Genomic DNA, 21,013 nt, shown 5'->3' on the forward strand with positions numbered 1-21,013 from the left:
AGAAATACCTTTATCAAATAATTGTTTCACTTGGTAATGTTTTAAATTCTTTAAAAGGAATATCAATGGGGATAACCAAATTAATTACAAAATATTTAATTTTCAAATGAAGTTTTATTCAAATAACTTCAACCAAGACTGGGAAGTATTTTCATTTTACAAAAATTTTTGTTGTAGCAACAGTTTCTATCCTGATACATATTCTGAAATTCATAAGATGTTTTTAAGGGAAACACAATATTTTAAAACTTTAGTGTCAATATAAACTTTGAAATTAACATATATATTTTATTAGGTATGGTCTAAAACTAGATCACTCAAATGGAGACATGGGTTCTATGATTTGTAAGACGACTGGAACTTACATTGGTAAGTGTCAGTCGTCATTCTTCATTGTTCTCAGAAATGCCTGACTATTTCCTTGTTTTGTATTCTCTTAGACCTCTCCTGTGGCCTCATCCCTTTTTTTAAAAATTAGCATTTCCTCTTTACCTTGGCTTCTTTTCAGTGTCATGTAAGCATGTATGAATTACCTTTTTCTAAGGTTGACATTGAAGTAAGCTTCTTCAAGTTTCTTTTTTCTTTTCTTCTGTCATCCAGATGATTCCATTACTAATTTACCTGTAGCTTTACTTTTACTCTGCTTTTTTCTCCTTGCTCTATGTACTTCAGACTCATAAACCTTTTAGTTATTGAATCAGCTTTATTCCTTCTGTCTCAGGACCCTTGCAAACTTCCCATCCTGAGAGTTTCAGATAAAATGTCATGTCTTCAAAAAAGCCTTATCCCCAGCCTTACGTTCTCAAAGTTCATTCTCCTTTTCCTTGATAGCTTTATCACAGTTTTTAGTTCTCTGTGTCATTGCTTTCTCCACGTGGCAGTGTGCTCTTTTTTTTTTTTTTAAATTAATTAATTAATTAATTTTTGACTGTGTTGGGTCTTCGTTTCTGTGCGAGGGCTTTCTCTAGTTGTGGCGAGCGGGGGCCACTCTTCATCGCGGTGCGCGGGCCTCTCACTATCGTGGCCTCTCTTGTTGCGGAGCACAGGCTGCAGACGCGCAGGCTCAGTAGTTGTGGCTCACGGGCCTAGTTGCTCCGTGGCATGTGGTATCTTCCCAGACCAGGGCTCGAACCCGTGTCCCCTGCATTGGCAGGCAGATTCTCAACCACTGCGCCACCGGGGAAGCCCGGCAGTGTGCTCTTTGAGAAGAGCAAACTGTGTGCTCACCCTGCATCTCTTAACCCGTAGCTGAGTGTCTGACCCAATTAAATAGCTGTTAAATGAATGAAAGAAAATTGAGGGCAGTATGGTTACATACATATTCTTTTATTCTTCTTCATTCATTATTATATTTTGTCAGGTTTTCCTGGTTATAACCTTGAGACATATTATTTTGTATATCTTAAAGTACTAGGTACTTTAAGATATTTCAGTTTTCATTTCTTTGAGGATTAGTAGACGGTTGCATAATTACAGTGTTAATTTTATATTTCTTTTCTTTGTTTTAAATCAGCTTTATAATACATAGTTATTGTTCTCCTGTGATTGAGAATTTAATTGATTGCGTATTTTAATTAATTCCAGGTCATCACAATGTCAGCTTCATCTTGGATAGTGATTATGGAAGGTAGGTCATTTTGTAAATAATAATTTTCATAATTAATTCAACTGGGTAAATAAAATAAAAGTGTATATTTACTTTGTGCTATATAGATCCCTAGATTAAAAAATTAATCACTTTCTTCCCCCAAATTAACATTTAAGGGATCTGTAACTCCTGTTCACTCATAATTTGTGCCTCAGACATGGCCTTCCAATTGTTGGGAAATCTAGCATTACCTAAAACAATAAATAAAAAAAATCTTTGATTGTGATTTTATAAAGTGTTATTTTATGTTTTGTAGTCCTTCTTATTTGATTAAAATTGTTTTGATAGCTAAGTAATTAAATTTTGATTTGAACTAATGTAAGGATAAATAAAACCTCATGGTTAATATTACCTGATAATGGTTTTCTCTTAAAGTATCATGACAAATAGAGTTGTGAAAGATGGTAGTTATAGCTTTTAATTATTCATTTTAACATCAATGTTAATAACTTATATTTATGATTTTTAGTAAAACTAGAACTTATTTCCAGATATCCTACATCCTAATTTCAGTCAGAAAGACCATCACACGCTTACAGAAATATCAGAATATGCAAGTCTCAACACATGCTGCAAATGTCATATTATAGATAATAATAATGAACATTTAGTAGCAGGCATGGTGTTAAGCACTTTACATATATTATCTAGTTTAATACTCCCAAAGAACCTATAAATTGAATGTTATCATCCACCCCGTACTGCACACTGGGAAAATGAGGCTTAGGAACATTAAATAATTTGCCCAAGGATATTCAGCCAATAGGAAGCCGAGCTAGAATGTGAACCCATGCAGTCTGACTCCAGGGCCTAAGCCTTTTATTCCAGCGCTCTGCCATGACTGATGGAAGGTTTCAGTCACAGAAACACATCTCATCAGTATTTAACATCCTGACTCAGGATTCTCTGGCATGGTGGCATCACCCCACTCCTGGAGCATTTGCAAATGTGGGGGGGTGGCATTTGTTGGCTGTCCCACTAGCTATAGCATGCTAATGGCCTTTTATGGGCAGGACCATGATGTGCCTGGGAAAATGAGCTGGTTGATAGAAATCCAAATAAGGCACAAGATTTAGCCATCCAGTACTAATGTATAAGTAGTAGACCAATGATAAAATAGGTCTATTGATTTTTTTTTGTCTCTGAAGAGAGACTCAGTGCTTAGAAGTTTAGAAAGAGTGGCAATATTGTAATCAGAGTAGATGTTATTCCTGTTCATTGTTTACAGACTGCAAGAGAAGGGTGAGATTTGGTCCATGCATGTATGGAAATGCAGCTGAGTTGTTGAAACCAAATCCATTATCACTGTATTTAGACATGAGCTAGTTCTAGACACCTAGAGGCAATATGTTTATTACCAAGTTATAAACCTAGGCTGGACACTTTTTTTTAAAATTGTGGGTCCCCAAAGCACAGGGACTGTATTTTCTTTTTTAAAAAAATTTTTATTATTATTTTTTGGGGGCTGTGCCACGCAGCTTGCAGGATCTCAGTTCCCCAACCAGGGATCGACCCCAGGCCCTGGCAGTGAAAGCACCAAGTCCTAACCACTGGACCGCCAGAGAATTCCCTCTGGACATTTCATTATAGAATAATATATAGTGCACTAAAACCATGAAGAATATTATAATTCAAGATAAGCCAGAGTGGATGATATGTAAACGGTGCTAAGATTTACCTTTATGATTTACAAGGGGCAAATGACACAGTCCCATGACTTAACTGTGATTTGCTGCAAAGACATGGCCTACTTACATATAATTTGATAAGATAAGACAATAGGATTTTATTGAAAATACTAGAAAAATATGTCAGAAGCAACAATTACTCAGTTTTAAATTATTTCATGAACTATATATGGTTCTTTTATGCTCTCAATGTCATTCTTCCTAAGGTGAGAAAAGTGAATTCTTAGTCCTGAGTCTGTATGAAAGGTACTAATTGCCAAATCCATCATATGTCTCTCAGAGAAATAATTACCCAAAAATAGAACGTTTGAGTGATCAAGCTTGAATGTGATTAATAAGTATACGTAAGTCAACATGTGGCATTAACATGCCCCCAATTTTCAATTTTAAAAAGTCAGAAAATTTGCACATATATAGGCAAAAATATTGCATAAAATTGTTAATTCTGTGATCTTGACTTACAATCATTTTTTTCTTTTTTAAGCCAATGGATTTCCTTTTGTATTAGTGTCTCAGAATTTAAGAAATTGTGTTTCTATATAAAACAATCTTATGAATTTAAGATAACTGTTAAAAATATGACGTTTACTACTTAAGAGCCTAGTTTTAAGATTACATGGCATTTAAAAAAAGTTGTCATTTTATAAGTTATAAAATCCATATTTTACAAATTTCAGGAGCATTCCTGAATATCAGGTGAACCAATTAGACACTATTGTGGCACCCGTTCTGTATTTCATTTTTTTTTTTTTTGAAGTTTAGTTGATTTACAATGTTGTGTGCATTCTGTATTTCTTTTAATAACCAACCTTCTCTCTTCTATTACCCCAAGTTCAAACAACAGCTGTTCCAAACTGATAAGGTTTAGATGAGGCTCGCTTAATTGAGAAATGCCTAGTCATTATCAATGAATTAGTGAAAATCACCTCAGTGTCATACCAAATAAATTACATTCAAATTTTATTTCAGGAGGCAATTTTCCCACCAACTTAAAAAGCAGAGTTAATTTTTCAGATGCAGGATCTGACCACAGACAACATTGTCGGAACTGGCATCATTTCAGATCTTTGAGAAATCAACTGAAAAGCTTATAACATAAAAATATAAAATCTAGTATGAACTTCTTAAATAACTAATTTAGCATAAAATATTTTCAGGGACTCTTTAGCTTTGCAAATGCACTTTATAATGCCTGTGTTAGACTTATAGGGAGTTAACTCTTGGTCTCCACCACAAGATTTGCATTATCCTTTTAGATTCCAGTTCATTGTGTTATAATTATGATGAATGGGTTTAGGGTCTTAATATTAGAATTTCTTAACTTTTCTAATTATGAATTTAATTGAGGTAATTAAGAGAACAGCATTTAATTTTAGGATCAGATTTCTTCCTTTCCTAACCCTCTAGACTATGGAAGTGCAAGTATGTATCTGTCAAAAATATGAATAGGTTCTGTGTTTATTAAGGGTGACTTAACTCTGGTGGACTGTTGTGAACTTGCTCTCATCCATCTGTATTCTCATGTAAGTTAGTGGCAAGAGAGGAGAACTGTGTAGTACCCAGGGCTCTGGACTCAAACTGCCTGGGTTCAAATTCTGTTTCTGCTACTTACTGTCTTTGTGATCTTGACTAAAATAAAAATTCTCTGAGTTTTACCTACCTCATGGGATATAAAATTAAAAATTTAATAGCATAATAAATTAAAAGCTTAAAAAATCTTAGCTTAAAAGCTTAAAAATCTTAGCATACCTGATAAGTCTTCAATAATGTTAGTTATTCTGACAGTAAATGGGTTATAAGAGCATAGAGTGCCCTGGGGTGGTCATCAGTAGAGCCCAGCTTTTATGAAGGGCAATCCTCCCGTCTGTTTATTTTTTATGTTAATATAAATTCTTACTTTACTGAAGTATAATTTGCATATAATAAAATGTACGTATTTTAAGTGTGCAGTTCAGTGAGTTCTGACAAATGTATCTTCATGTATTTGTATATTTGTGTAATCAATAACTAAATCAGGATGTAGAACATTTTTATCCTCCTGAAAAGTTCTTTCCTGCTCCTTTGTAAATTACGATATGATTTCTATCACTAAAGTAAAAAAAAAAAAAAAAAAGAAACAGTTTCCTAAAATAAAGGTCATTTTTAAAGCAAGAATTTTTACTTTTTTTAAACAGGAGTTTACCACAAAAAATGGCATATTTTGTTTCTTCTCTCAATAAAATTTCAATGTTTCAAACATATGCAGGTATGTGACCTTTCTGTGTGTGGGGTGGGGGGCGGGAGAAGAGATTTATTTCATCAAATCAAATACAACAGTGACTGTAAAGTGTACTACATTATGTTACGTAATTCTAAGAAAGGAAACACACCTAAGATGAGGAGTGAAATAGGAAGTCCTGACATTAAGCTACGATCCCGAAAACTACATTTCTGGTGTAAGGTTGATTGAGAAATACACTTATCACACTAAAAGAGACAGCAGGGAAACTTGTGCATCTCAACTTGGGCTGTTGATCAAGGGAGGAAAAAAAAAAATCTCTGCTGTCAATTTAAACCACAAACCAGCACTCTCTGAGACTTATGCTCTCAGTGTGGTCCAAAAGAATCCTCAAGCAGATCATAATTTATTTTAATTTAAAGAGGTCTCAGGTTTGTAGTGCCCCTAGGAGAGTGTCAGAAGCAAACACAAACCCTTCTGGAAGAATTGTACTTCCTTCCAGGTCTGGGATGATTCAGATTTCAAAGATGTTCAAATGTGAAAAAAATGTATGTCTTGGAATCAATCAAATATGATCTATCCTGGCTTTTTCTAGAAACTTATTTAATGTGAAACTCCTATGTAAAAATACATAGAACTTTGATAGATTGAACTAATAAGGATAAATTTTAATAAGAATCTACCATATGTCATGCACTGGGCTATTTTACCAATATACCTAAGACTTTTATATATAAAGCCACAAGAATTCCAATCATAGTTAATATATTAGTATATGAAAAAAATATAAATATAAGATGTTGGCCCATAAATATAAGGAAGATTCATTCTTCAAGAGCATAAAGAAGAGGCCGTTCTCTATGCCTTCCTGTTTTCTTTTGGAACCAAACATCTATGCTCAGCCCAGGTTTTCCTTGTTCTCTGGATCCTTCTGTTAACCAGTGTCTCTTCAGTACTAGTTACCACTAATGCCTGGTCCCCAGAAGATGTAGGTCTCTGTGAAAGCCATGTTTATAGTCCTCTTTGCAGGACTGCATCAGAGACAAAATAATGAAACACCTGATACTTTCATTTGGTAATCCAGTACCTTCACTGTGTTATGTACTATGGCTAGGTAGTTTGGAAAATTGGTAAAAATCAAACATTTGTGTTTATGTGCAGTATTCATGACATTGTATTTCTTGTCCTTCCCCTCCCCCTCCCAGAGGTCACTACGATTTCACCTTCACAAGGAAGCATTCAAGGCGGCACCATGCTAACAATAAGTGGACGGTTCTTTGATCAGACAGATTTCCCAGTCCGAGTTTTCATTGGAGGTATTTTTCATGATTTTTAATGAAAGAACGAATCCTTCCTTTTCTTTAATAATTTCTAAGAAGAATGACAGTCTTTTCTTAATTAATGCTTAATTTAAAAGCTGTGTATTTTCAGATGGGCATTTGGTTCTGGGGGCTTGATGCTTTTCCCACTGCACTTCTCCAGTGAGGACCACTCCTTGCAGCCTTATATGACCAGGATTTGGGCTTTGAGGTCAGCACCGAAGGGCACTGCATGGCAGCATCATGGCTGCCATCAACAAATTCCTCACCACACTTAGTGACACACGTACCCTCTATTTAATAGACTCTTAAATTACCTTTTTGAACTGTTATTATTTCTTAATGGGTTAGGTAATTATGGGAAAATTTAAAGTGGTATTTAGGGATACTCTCCTCATCCCCTTGTCATATACGGTGCCTTACCTGGACATCAGTAATTACAGATGATATTGGCCTTAGAAAGAGCATCAATTAATGTGTTATATGTTCACAGCTGCACATCAGGCTTGATTCTCTGGTTATGCATCACTTTTATATGTCTGGTCCAGATCTGTTCAGAGGTAGGGTGCTAGGCAGCTCAAATAGGAAGTTGGGGATGAATGTAATGGGATCTTCCCACTCAGTTATAATGACCTTACCTACCTTGACGCACAGGGGACAGGATATCTGCCCATGCATCTGGCACGTAATTTTTCTGATAGAGCCCGCTGCTTAGGTACTTTCTACTTTTAAGGAATCTGCTAATGAGCCAGCCAAAATGTGATTTCAAGAAAAGAAATTCATAGAAAGCAACCTCGTGTAACGTTCATATAATGTCTTTCCTGTCCCCATGAATCCTCACTGGCCACCTGCATAGGCCAAAAGATTTTAAACTTTCATATAATATGTTATTCTGATCAGATACTATATTTTAAATATTAGAAGCAGGGACATAAAATATTTTTAATATATATAATATGTTTTACAATCTGATATTATGATACAGCTGATAAGCGAAGATAACATGTTAAATTTTTTTAATCATATTTCATTGCCATTAATGTTACAGCCAGATTTGAGCTTTTGAATCCTCAATAATTTCTTGAAAATAATGATTGGTTTTTGTATCTTTCCTTTGCTCCAAACAAAATGGGTTAAGTTAGTTTAATATACTGTTAAAAGGTACTGTTTTCTAGTTCAATGATCTTGCATTCACAAAGCATTCAAAATAGTAAAAGGTTGTGTTGAAGTATACATTTTCCAGGCCACCAAACAAAATGTGGCAAAGATACTTTCCTTCATTTCTCTTGCTTCACTGTTCATGGGTTATTTCCATTTCAGTAAATAGTTAATGAGGGCTGACCTTACGTGAGGCATTGTGAGGAATACATGGGGGTCTAAAACATACACTCTTACTGAAGTCTAATTGTGCTTATGTATAACAACTCTTATTTAGAATCTTGTCTGTTTTGGTTTCCATCTGTCTGTGAAAATACCACTTACAAGTTATTACTCCTTTTGTTTTCATTTGGAAAAGGTGGACAAAACCACCATTAATCTAAGAGGACCGGGATCATCTACTTTTGTAAATTCTGAACATCATTGATTTATTCAGAAACTTTCTCCAAGGAACAAAACATAAGGCTTTGCTTTGGACCCAGATAAAATATTTTACAGTGACATCATTTTATCAAATTTTGTATTTTGTTTCTCAGAAATTATGAAATATTCTAACTCAGACTTGTGAGATTTTGCCAGCAAAATGTAGCCTTGTGGAAGTATGACAATTGATGAATGCTAAAGCTTTCATGGAGAATATGTAAAGGAAATTAAGACCCTTCAACTTTGCCTCTTGCTTTTGCAACTTAGCTTTAATTGAAAAAGCACTCCAAGATAGGCTGATGTGATTTGCATTCTGAAGCTCTGTAGTAATAGTTCTGCCCTTGCTTCTCTGTAGGTCAAGCCTGTGATGTTTTGAATGTCACAGAAAATAGCATATGTTGCAAGACACCCCCTAAACCTGATATTCTCAGAACTGTATATCCAGGTAAGTCAACAAAAAGGAGAAGGACCATTTCTATATTTGCATAAGAGGAATATTATTGACAGATATCTTTAGTGTCTTAGTCTGCTTAGGCTGTTATAACAGAATACCATAGACTGGGTAGCTTATAAACAACATTGATTTCTCACAGTTCTGGAGGATAGGAGTCAAAGGTCAGAGCACTGGCACATTGGGGATGTAGTGAGGACCTGCTTTCTCACGGATGAGGCCTTCTCAGGGCTAGGGAGAAGAGACCTCTGTGGGGTCTCTTTCATAAGAGCACTTATCCTATTCATTAGGCCCTACCTCCTAATACCATCACATTGGGCATTAGGTTTCAACATCTGAGTTTTGAGGGGACCCAAACATTCAGCCCGTAAAATAGTAACAGAAAATATTGTTTGAATTTTTTAGAATTTGTAGTGAGAATTATAATAAATTTCTTCCTAGTTTTTTTCTTTATACTTCCTGGATTAGGAAATTTTTCTATTAATATAGCTGCATCAAGGCTGCACCAGTGGAGGTAAAACCTGGCCTAAATTACTCAGATACCCTGTGAAAACTCTACTGATAGAGTACTCTATGAGGGTGCCTTTATTCCAGATCAAATGATTATTACTAAATTTTGGTACAGGCTACATGGAAAATTTTTAAATGCTTTATTCCTGGTTAAAAAATAAATGGCAGAGGTTAAGTCCTTATTTGTCTAGAATGATTTAGGCATGATCACAGGGATGAGAGAAACGGAACACAAAATTCTTTTCAGATTTTCGCCTGTGACCAGTGAAAGTGCACCTGATGGCCTTGATATCTGCAACTAGACCACCGTGATGCTGTGTATGTGTGTGTGTGGATTCTGTATCTCATCCTGTGCACTCAGTGAAATCAGTTTATAATTGTGTCATTGATTGGTATTTGAAGCCAAATAAATTCATTTTATTAACCTCTTAAATGTCCTTGTTTTGAATGATATTTAAAAAATGACCAGTTTAAGAGGAGAATTTTGATATTTATAATTGATTACTTTAAAGAAAGTTGTATATACCAGAGCATGCTGCTGCTATAAAAGGTTGAAGTGCTCAAGCTTTTCTCTCACCAGACTCAGGGGAAGAGTAGTAGCCATTATTTTCCAGATTCAGGCACTCCGGACAAGCCTAAGGCTGCTGAACCAAGGCCTGAGCCTGATTGATTGTTGTTGTATTTTAAAGAAGAAAAATAAAAAGTGAGACGGCTCATTATGATTAGGAAAAAATTACACTGGCAAGTGTAAGTTCACTTTAATGAGAATGTTCTCTCTCTGATTCTGTCCAAGAAGGAGAAATCCTAGAGCAAAAGTAATGTCAAAAAGAAGAAAAACAAATACTGACGGAAATCTTAAGGCCAACAGTGTCTGTTCATTGAGCCATTAATTGAGTAACTTTTATTAGAGAGAATAATCAAGGTGAAGATTTTGTAATCAAATGATCTGAATCTTGAAGTTTTGAGTCTTGACTATATAAAGCAACATCAGTCATATCAAAAATAATAATTATTATATTATTACTATCTTATGTAAAGCATTCACTAAGTACCAGGTATTTTACATATATATATGATAGCTAATCCCCATAGCAGCCATGCCAATCATAATATTACTCTCATTTTACATATGTAGAATCTGAGGGACAGATATGTGAAATAATAAATTGCAGACTGTCTTAACAGCGGTCTATCCTCTGGGTACAGGTACACATAGAGTTATGTGTAATTGTTTTGTTTACACACATGCTGTAAAAATGTGAATAGAAATAGAATACCTATAATCACTACCCAAGTAAAAGACATTGAGATACTGCATGAAAATTCTGATGAAAGCCTTCTTTTATTTTGTTATGTTCAGGTGGGAGAGGCCTAAAGCTTGAGGTATGGAATAGTAGCCGTCCAGTACGTCTTGAAGAGATACTCGAATACAATGAAAAAACTCCAGGGTACATGGGTGCCAGTTGGGTAGATTCAGCTTCCTATCTTTGGCCTATGGAACAAGATACATTTGTTGCACGCTTCAGTGGATTTTTGGTGGCTCCAGATTCCGATGTTTATAGATTCTACATCAAGGGTGATGACCGTTATGCTATTTATTTCAGCCAGACTGGACTTCCTGAAGATAAGGTAGGGAAGCCACAGAATACTACTTGATATTATAGAAACAATATGATAACCTTTATACATATCCCATTTATTCTACACCAAAACCAATGAATATATTAACGAATTTATGTGGTGGGTTCTTGGCTATTTTAACACATGTGGTATGAACCATAAAGTTGTTAGAAAACCCATTGCCTAAAAGAAAATGCTTTACCATACCTAAATTTTCTCTAACAACAAAAAAAAAAACATACGTTTCCTTTAAAATTGAAGATTATTTTTATTATGAAAGAATTATAGTCACACATAGGAAATTTGGAGGAGAGTACAAGTATTTCACTATCCTGCTAGATCTGTTTCACTATTATTTGGTCATGAGATTAAAGTCTATTATCTCCTTTTGTCTGTATTTTGTTTCTTACATAAATAGGATCATACATCCAATTTTATAGTCATTTTTGTCATGTATTAGTGTTTTCACATATTATTAAATAACTTATATAACACCATTTTTGGTGACTGAATAGTATGCTATTGCATGAATTTACTACCTTTCCCCATACTGATAAGTTTTTTTTTTTTTTTTTATTCTTATACACTTTATTTTTTTTTTATGTAATGTTTGAAACATTTATATTAACATATTTCCATACAAATAACCCAATGAAAGTTTAGTATTAGTTGTTTTGTTTGTTTGTTTGTTTGTTTTTTATACTGCAGGTTCTTATTAGGCATCAATTTTATACACATCAGTGTATACATGTCAATCCCAATCGCCCAATTCAGCACACCACCATCCCCAGCCCACCACAGTTTTCCCCCCTTGGTGTCCATATGTCTGTTCTCTACATCTGTGTCTCAACTTCTGCCCTGCAAACCGGCTCATCTGTACCATTTTTCTAGGTTCCACATACATGCGTTAATATACGATACTTGTTTTTCTCTTTCTGACTTACTTCACTCTGTATGACAGTCTCTAGATCCATCCACGTCTCAACAAATGACTCAATTTCGTTCCTTTTTATGGCTGAGTAATATTCCATTGTATATATGTACCACCACTTCTTTATCCATTCGTCTGTTGATGGGCATTTAGGTTGCTTCCATGACCTGGCTATTGTAAATAGTGCTGCAATGAACATTCGGGTGCATGTGTCTTTTTGAATTATGGTTTTCTCTGGGTAAATGCCCAGTAGTGGGATTGCTGGGTCATATGGTAATTCTATTTTTAGTTTTGTAAGGAACCTCCATATTGTTCTCCATAGTGGCTGTATCAATTTACATTCCCACCAACAGTGCAAGAGGGTTCCCTTTTCTCCACACCCTCTCCAGCATTTGTTGTTTGTAGATTTTCTGATGATGCCCATTCTAACTGGTGTGAGGTGATACCTCATTGTAGTTTTGATTTGCATTTCTCTAATAATTAGTGATGTTGAGCATCTTTTCATGTGCTTCGTGGCCGTCTGTATGTCTTCTTTGGAGAAATGTCTATTTAGGTCTTCTGCCCATTTTTGGATTGGGGTGTTTGTTTCTTTAATATTGAACTGCATGAGCTGTTTATATATTTTGGAGATTAATCCTTTGTCCGTTGATTCGTTTGCAAATATTTTCTCCCATTCTGAGGGTTGTCTTTTCGTCTTGTTTATGGTTTCCTTTGCTGTGCAAAAGCTTTGAAGTTTCATTAGGTCCCATTTGTTTATTTTTGTTTTTATTTCCATTACTCTAGGAGGTGGATCAAAAAAGATCTTGCTGTGATTTATGTCAAAGAGTGTTCTTCCTATGTTTTCCTCTAAGAGTTTTATAGTGTCCAGTCTTACATTTAGGTCTCTAATCCATTTTGAGTTTATTTTTGTGTACGGTGTTAGGGAGTATTCTAATTTCATTCTTTTACATGTAGCTGTCCAGTTTTCCCAGCACCACTTATTGAAGAGACTGTCTTTTCTCCATTGTATATCTTTGCCTCCTTTGTCATAGATTAGTTGACCATAGGTGCGTGGGTTAATCTCTGGGCTTTCTATCTTGTTCCGTTGATCTACGTTTCTGTTTTTGTGCCAGTACCATATTGTCTTGATTACTGTAGCTTTGTAGTATAGTCTGAAGTCAGGGAGTCTGATTCCTCCAGCTCCGTTTTTTTCCCTCAAGACTGCTTTGGCTATTCAGGGTCTTTTGTGTCTCCATACAAATTTTAAGATGATTTGTTCTAGCTCCGTAAAAAATGCCATTGGTAATTTGATAGGGATTGCATTGAATCTGTAGATTGCTTTGGGTAGTATAGTCATTTTCACAATGGTGATTCCTCCAATCCAAGAACATGGTATATCTCTCCATCTGTTGGTATCATCTTTAATTTCTTTCATCAGTGTCTTATAGTTTTCTGCATACAGGTCTTTTGTCTCCCTAGGTAGGTTTATTCCTAGGTATTTTATTCTTTTTGTTGCAATGGTAAATGGGAGTGTTTCCATAATTTCTCTTTCAGATTTTTCATCATTAGTGTATAGGAATGCAAGAGATTTCTGTGCATTAATTTTGTGTCCTGCAACTTTACCATATTCATTAATTAGCTCTAGCAGTTTTCTGGTGGCAGTTTTAGGATTCTCTATGTATAGTATCATGTCATCTGCAAAAAGTGACAGTTTTACTTCTTCTTTTCCAATTTGTATTCCTTTTATTTCTTTTTCTTCTCTGATTGCTGTGGCTAGGACTTCCAGAACTATGTTGAATAATAGTGGTGAGAGTGGACATCCTTGTCTCGTTCCTGATCTTAGAGGAAATGCTTTCAGATTTTCACCATTGAGAATGATGTTTGCTGTGGGTTTGTCATATATGGCCTTTATTATGTTGAGGTAGGTTCCCTCTGTGCCCACTTTCTGGAGAGTTTTTATCATAAATGGGTGTTGAATTTTGTCAAAAGCTTTTTCTGCATCTATTGAGACGATCATATGGTTTTTATTCTTCAATTTGTTGATATGGTGTATCACATTGATTGATTTGCATATATTGAAGAATCCTTGCATCCCTGGGATAAATCCCACTTGATCGTGGTGTATGATCCTTTTAATGTGTTGTTGGATTCTGTTTGCTAGTATTTTGTTGAGGATTTTTGCATCTATATTCATCAGTGATGTTGGTCTGTAATTTTCTTTTTTTCTAGTATCGTTGTCTGGTTTTGGTATCAGGGTGATGGTGGCCTCATAGAATGAGTTTGGGAGTGTTCCTTCCTCTGCAATTTTTTGGAAGAGTTTGAGAAGGATAGGCGTTAGCTCTTCTCTAAATGTTTGATAGAATTCACCTGTGAAGCCATCTGGTCCTGGACTTTTGTTTGTTGGAAGATTTTTAATCACAGTTTCAATTTCATTACTTGTGATTGGTCTGTTCATATTTTCTATTTCTTCCTGGTTCTGTCTTGGAAGGTTATACCTTTCTAAGAATTTGTCCATTTCTTCCAGGTTGTCCATTTTATTGGCATAAAGTTGCTTGTAGTAGTCTCTTAGGATGCTTTGTATTTCTGCTGTGTCAGTTGTAACTTCTCCTTTTTCATTTCTGATTTTATTGATTTGAGTCCTCTCCCTCTTTTTCTTGATGAGTCTGGCTAATGGCTTATCAATTTTGTTTATCTTCTCAAAGAACCAGCTTTTAGTTTTATTGATCTTTGCTATTGTTTTCTTTGTTTCTATTTCATTTATTTCTGCTCTGATCTTTATGATTTCTTTTCTTCTGCTAACTTTGGGTTTTGTTTGTTCTTCTTTCTCTAGTTTCTTTAGGTGTAAGGTTAGGTTGTTTACTTGAGATTTTTCTTGTTTCTTTAGGTAGGCTTGTATAGCTATAAACTTCCCTCTTAGAACTGCTTTTGCTGCATCCCATAGGTTTTGGATCGTCGTGTTTTCATTGTCATTTGTCTCTAGGTATTTTTTGATTTCCTCTTTGATTTCTTCAGTCATCTCTTGGTTATTTAGTAACGTATTGTTTAGCCTCCATGTGTTTGTCTTTTTTACGTTTTTTTCCCTGTAATTCATTACTAATCTCATAGTGTTGTGGTCAGAAAATATGCTTGATATGATTTCAATTTTCTTAAATTTACTGAGGCTTGATTTGTGACCCAAGATGTGATCTGTCCTGGAGAATGTTCCATGCGCACTTGAGAAGAACGTGTAATCTGCTGTTTTTGGATGGAATGTCCTATAAATATCAATTAAATCTATGTGGTCTATTGTGTCATTTAAAGCTTCTGTTTCCTTATTTATTTTCATTTTGGATGTCTGTCCATTGGTGTAAGTGAGGTGTTAAAGTCCCCCACTATTATTGTGTTACTGTCAATTTCCTCTTTTATAGCTGTTAGCAGTTGCCTTATGTATTGAGGTGCTCCTATGTAGGGTGCATATATATTTATAATTGTTATATCTTCTTCTTTGATCCCTTGATCATTATGTAGTGTCCTTCCTTGTCTCTTGTAACATTCTTTATTTCAAAGTCTATTTTATCTGATATGAGTATAGCTAATCCAGCTTTCTTTTGATTTCCATTTGCATGGAATATCTTTTTCCATCCCCTCACTTTCAGTCTGTATGTGTCCCTAGGTCTAAAGTGGGTCTCTTGTAGACAGCATATATATGGGTCTTGTTTTTGTATCCATTCAGCAAGCCTGTGTCTTTTGGTTGGAGCATTTAATCCATTCACGTTTAAGGTAATTATCGATATGTATGTTCCTCTGACCATTTTCTTAATTGTTTTGGGTTTGTTTTTGTAGGTCCTTCTCTTCTCTTGTGTTTCCCACTTAGAGAAGTTCCTTTAGCATTTGTTGTAGAGCTGGTTTGGTGGTGCTGAATTCTCGTAGCTTTTGCTTGTCTGTAAAGCTTTTGATTTCTCCATCAAATCTAAATGAGATCCTTGCCGGGTAGAGTAATCTTGGTTGTAGGTTCTTCCCTTTCATCACTTTAAGTATATCATGCCACTCCTTTCTGGCTTGTAGAGTTTCTGCTGAGAAATCAGCTGTTAACCTTATGGGAGTTCCCTTGTATGTTATTTGTCGTTTTTCCCTTGCTGCTTTCAATAATTTGTCTTTGTCTTTAATTTTTGCCACTTTGATTACTATGTGTCTCGGCATGTTTCTCCTTGGGTTTATCCTGTATGGGACTCTCTGCGCTTCCTGGACTTGGGTGGCTATTTCCTTTCCCATGTTAGGGAAGTTTTCGACTATAATCTCTTCAGATATTTTCTCTGGTCCTTTCTCTCTCTCTTCTCCTTCTGGGCCCCCTATAATGCGAATGTTGTTGTGTTTAATGTTGTCCCAGAGGTCTCTTAGGCTGTCTTCATTTCTTTTCATTCTTTTTTCTTTAGTCTGTTCCACAGCAGTGAATTCCACCATTCTGTCTTCCAGGTTACTTATCCTTTCTTCTGCCTCAGTTATTCTGCTATTGATTCCTTCTAGTGTAGTTTTCATTTCAGTTATTGTATTGGTCATCTCTGTTTGTTTGTTCTTTAATTCTTCTAGGTCTTTGTTAATCATTTCTTGCATCTTCTCAATCTTTGCCTCCATTCTTATTCCAAGCTCCTGGATCATCTTCACTATCATTATTCTGAATTCTTTTTCTGGAAGGTTGCCTATCTCCACTTCATTTAGTTGATTTTCTGGGGTTTTTTCTTGTTCCTTCATCTTGTATATAGCCCTCTGCCTTTTTATGTTGTCTATCTTTCTGTAACTGTGGCTTTTGGTCCACAGGCTGCAGGATTGTAGTTTTTCTTGTTTCTGCTGTCTGCCCTCTGGTGGTTGAGGCTATCTAAGAGGCTTGATGGGAGGCTCTGGTGGTGGGTAGAGCTGACTGTTGCTGTGGCGGTCAGAGCTCCGTAAAACTTTAATCCACTTGACTGTTGATGGTAGGGCTGGGTTCCCTCCATGTTGGTTGTTTTGCCTGAGGCAACCCAACACTGGAGCCTACCTGGGCTCTTTGGTGGGGTTAATGGCAGAATCTGGGAGGGCTCATGCCAAGGAGAACTTCCCAGAACCTCCACTGCCAGTGTCCTTGTCCCCACGGTGAAACAGAGCCACCCCCTGCCTCTGCAGGAGACCCCCCCAACACCAGCAGGTATGTCTGGTTCAGTCTCCCCCAGGGTCACTGCTCCTTCCCCTGGGTCCCAATGCACACACTACTTTGTGTGTGCCCTCCAAGAGTGGGGTCTCTGTTTCCCCCAGTCCTGTCGAAGTCCTGCAATCAATTCCCACTAGGCTTCAAAGTCTGATTCTCTTGGAATTCCTCCTCCTGTTGCCGGACCCCCAGGTTGGGAAGCCTGACGTGGGGCTCAGAACCTTCACTCCAGTGGGTGGACTTCTGTGGTATAAGTGTTCGCCAGTCTGTGAGTCACCCACCCAGCAGTTATGGGATTTGATTTTACTCTGATTGTGCCCCTCCTACCGTCTCACTGTGGCTTCTCCTCTGTCCTTGGACGTGGGGTATCCTCTTTGGTGAAGTCCAGTGTCTTCCTGTCGATGATTGTCCAGCAGCCAGTTGTGATTCTGGTGCTCTCGCAAGAGGGAGTGAGAGCACGTCCTTCTACTCCGCCATCTTGGTTAATCCCCCTGATAAGTTTTTAACTTCTGATTTTTTGTGACCACAAACCATACTCAATTGAACATTTGTGTTCATTAAATTATTCTGTATTTTATGTTATTTCTTTAGGACAATTTCACAATTGTGCAACTAATGAATCAAATCATAAGAACATTTTATGAATCACTATATATATGGCAAGGTTGTCTCCCAAACTGGGTGAACAAGTTTAAATTCCTTCCTATAACACATGAATTCCAATTTTACCATAGCTTTTCAGCATGTTTCCTTTAAAGACAGTATAGTCATTTCTAATAGGAAGCCCAAAGTCTTCTCTTTCTAGTATGCAGACCCAATTAGTAATCTTTGGCATCTTTCAGACCTCCTTTTAATGATCTCATTTAGATTAAGTCCTTCGAAGTTCTCGGCAGAACAAAGGAATATTTTATTTAACAAAAACAACCTCCTCCCTGTATGGATCTTTAAATTTCCCATTTGCAGTTCTAATTGTGGAAAAGCTATGTTCTGTGTGTGTTCATGGAATAGTGGAGTTGATGTTAGTTAAGGGTGGAGGGGGTGAAGTGAGCTTTGATAATTTTTAAAAATCCATTTCATCATGAAAAACATATTAGAAGAAAAATGTGAAATATTTTCACATTTTTCTGTTCATAAAAGTTCTAAGACTGACAGAAAAAATAAATGATAAATAAATGCTGAAAAGGCTTATTAATAAGTTCTTTTCTCCCTCTCTCTCTCTCTCTCTCTGTCTCTCTCTGTCTTTTTGGGATAAGGTGAGGATTGCCTATCATTCTTCCAATGCCAACAGTTATTTTTCCAGCCCAACACAAAGATCAGATGACATTCATCTTCAAAAAGGAAAAGAGTAAGGTTTTTTTCTTTTCTTTAAATTATTGTGTAATATTTAAAAACTATAATTTTATATATAAAAATGTTTTCAATTTGTTTTATTGGTAGAAGTGATACTAGTTTATTGGTTTAATTTATAATTGGTCATTCTCTGTAATTTGTTAAGTTTTGTTTCTATATTTTCAAGCATACTGGCATTCAGCTAACCAGGAAAATTTGAAATCTAAATTATTCGTGTTGCAGAAATTACAATTTTGTGAAATTTACTTAATCCTGCTTTAGTTTCTTATTAGGACCTTTCAGTCAATCCAGCCGTCTAATTTCTCTTCTCCTATTTTCTCTATTGCTAGAGAAAAATCACAAAAACCACATGGATTTGTACCATAGTTAATATATATTTAATATTCTCCTGATTTATTCCAGACCCTGGACCAGATACTAGAAATTTAATACAAAGGATATTAAAATATATTCCCTGCCCTTAAGGAGTACTTATTTAGTGCTGAAAGGTCAATTCCAGGGAGAAAATGATATTATTCAAATAGCTAATAATCCTATTCGAAAAGTCAATTCAGGATTCCTAGAAAACAGGGAGGTAAAAGATGATATATGCAAAATAGCTAAGTTACATGGAGAACATCAAAAGTTTCATTGAAATTTTCTTCCATTTACCATTTGTATCTGTTAGGTTTTGCTGAGTAAGAAACCATTCCCCCAAATTTAGTAGCTTAAAGCAACCCAGTTTTGTGATTAGCTAGGTAGTTCTTTTGATCCTGACTATTTAGTTGGTGATTAATGGTCCAGGATGGCCTCATTCACATATCAGGAGCCTCAGCTGTCCCGATGGGAACTGAGATATCTGGGATGTCTCACTCCACATGGTCTCTCATCTTCAAGGAGGCTAGCCCAGGCTTGTCACAGTGTCCCAGCAGTTAAGAGGGCAATTCCTAATGCACAGGTACTTTTGAAATTCTGCTTGTGTCATATTTGCTAATATCCAATTGGCCAAAGCAAATGGCCAAACTTAGATTCAGTGGGTGAAGAAATGCACTTCACTTCTTGACGGGAGGAGTTGTTGGTTTTTTTTTCCATTTACCACGTCACCTTTCCAGATATCGATTAGATTATGCTCATAGGCAACACCATGAAGATGTGATGGAGCTGGACAGAGAGAGTTGGGATGAATGGTACCTGAGAGAAGTCACACTAAGTGTTCTCACTAAAGTCTTAGGAATAATAAGCTTTTCATTCTTTTTCTCCTCCTCCTTCTACTATCACTTCTTTCTAAACTTCAGCATTTTCTTTTTTAACCAAGTTCACTGGGCCAATTCAGAGTAAATGGAGTACCTTGTTAATTCCTATTGCTATTAAGTGTCAATACACCTTCAGGCTTTGCCTTGACCTTGGAAAATGAGTCCAGTTTACCTGCTTGGCAAGAGCACAGAGCTTGCATGAAGGTGACTTGTAATACATCTGGCCCCTGGTATCTGTGCTTGTGCAAACTAGCTTGAAATTTACACTGGCACTTATAATGATGGTTGTGTATTCTGAAATTGAAGACACTCATGCTGGTTTATTGCACAGTGGTCCCTGGGACCTTTCCAAAGGTAGCTTGTCTTGCCAGTTCATTTTACTCAAATAATATAGCCTTATCTCTAAGTGCATATCGCTTTGGTCACCCCCTTTCTACTTTGAATCCTACCTCAGTGACTAACTTTTAAATAATTTTTCAATCTTTAAAGTTCTCTTAGTCTCTGTTATTCATATGATCAAACAGAATAATAATATATATTTTATAGGATTTTGTGAATATTAAATATAATAATGTCTGTGAAGTGCTCAGTTTAGTGTCTAGCACATAGAAAGTGCCTTAAAATATTTTTAAGCTGCCAGTAAGGATACAGAATTTAATGGTGCTTCTCCGAATCCTGCTCCCTAATTAGTATTGCCCACCTTGATTTGACAGAGCTGGCAAACAGGTTCTCAAGGCAGCCAAAAGCCTGATGTAATCCTCCAGTATCAGTTCTATGGGGGAGATGACCCAGAGCCCCAGCATCCTTGCCAGATGAGAGGTAATAAATACCCCTCATTCACAGTCTTACATGAACTGTGGATACTTATTCTCCATTTACAAGATAATCTGTTGAATGATGTGAGGCAATTTAAAGGAACTCCTAGCTGGCCTCTCCAACGATGGGAGCAGTGGTTACATTGACAGAGATTTAGGTAGGGAAGCAGTAGCTTTTCACTCGCCTGTAACAGCTGATTAGTGAACACCTTATCCTGGATAGGCATTTGGATGATGGGCATGGGGCCTCAGAAATCAAGAATTCCAAATTTAAGGTGTGAATCTCATCCAGCTTATTAGAGGGCCATCATCAATCTAATCAGTAAAAGTTTCCTGCGGCAGTGTGTTGTTTCCCAAGTTACAAGTGGAGACAATATTTAAGGAACTTAGAGTAAGAACTTTCATCGGTGAGACATACAACCACTCAGATACAAAATATATGGTATGTCTAAGTCTGCCTGACATTTTCTTACACACGTTAAAGTATTTAACCTCTGTGTGTCCTCTGTTTTA

The 21,013-nt window shown here is 36.2% G+C and overlaps 1 protein-coding gene across 1 annotated transcript in view; it reads left to right on the forward strand.

Annotated features, from left to right (window-relative positions):
* PKHD1L1 (PKHD1 like 1) overlaps positions 1-21,013 on the forward strand; it is a 154,049-nt gene that overhangs the window by 21,655 nt on the left and 111,381 nt on the right. The window contains exons 8-14 of the mRNA XM_068525490.1: positions 296-369; positions 1,585-1,627; positions 5,511-5,581; positions 6,760-6,870; positions 8,810-8,899; positions 10,776-11,044; positions 18,357-18,448. Of these exons, the coding sequence (XP_068381591.1) occupies positions 296-369; positions 1,585-1,627; positions 5,511-5,581; positions 6,760-6,870; positions 8,810-8,899; positions 10,776-11,044; positions 18,357-18,448 (750 nt within the window). The remainder of the gene's footprint in view (positions 1-295; positions 370-1,584; positions 1,628-5,510; positions 5,582-6,759; positions 6,871-8,809; positions 8,900-10,775; positions 11,045-18,356; positions 18,449-21,013) is intronic.

Source organism: Eschrichtius robustus, chromosome 17 (genome assembly GCF_028021215.1).
Source record: "Eschrichtius robustus isolate mEscRob2 chromosome 17, mEscRob2.pri, whole genome shotgun sequence".
NCBI classification, from domain to species: Eukaryota; Metazoa; Chordata; class Mammalia; order Artiodactyla; family Eschrichtiidae; genus Eschrichtius; species Eschrichtius robustus.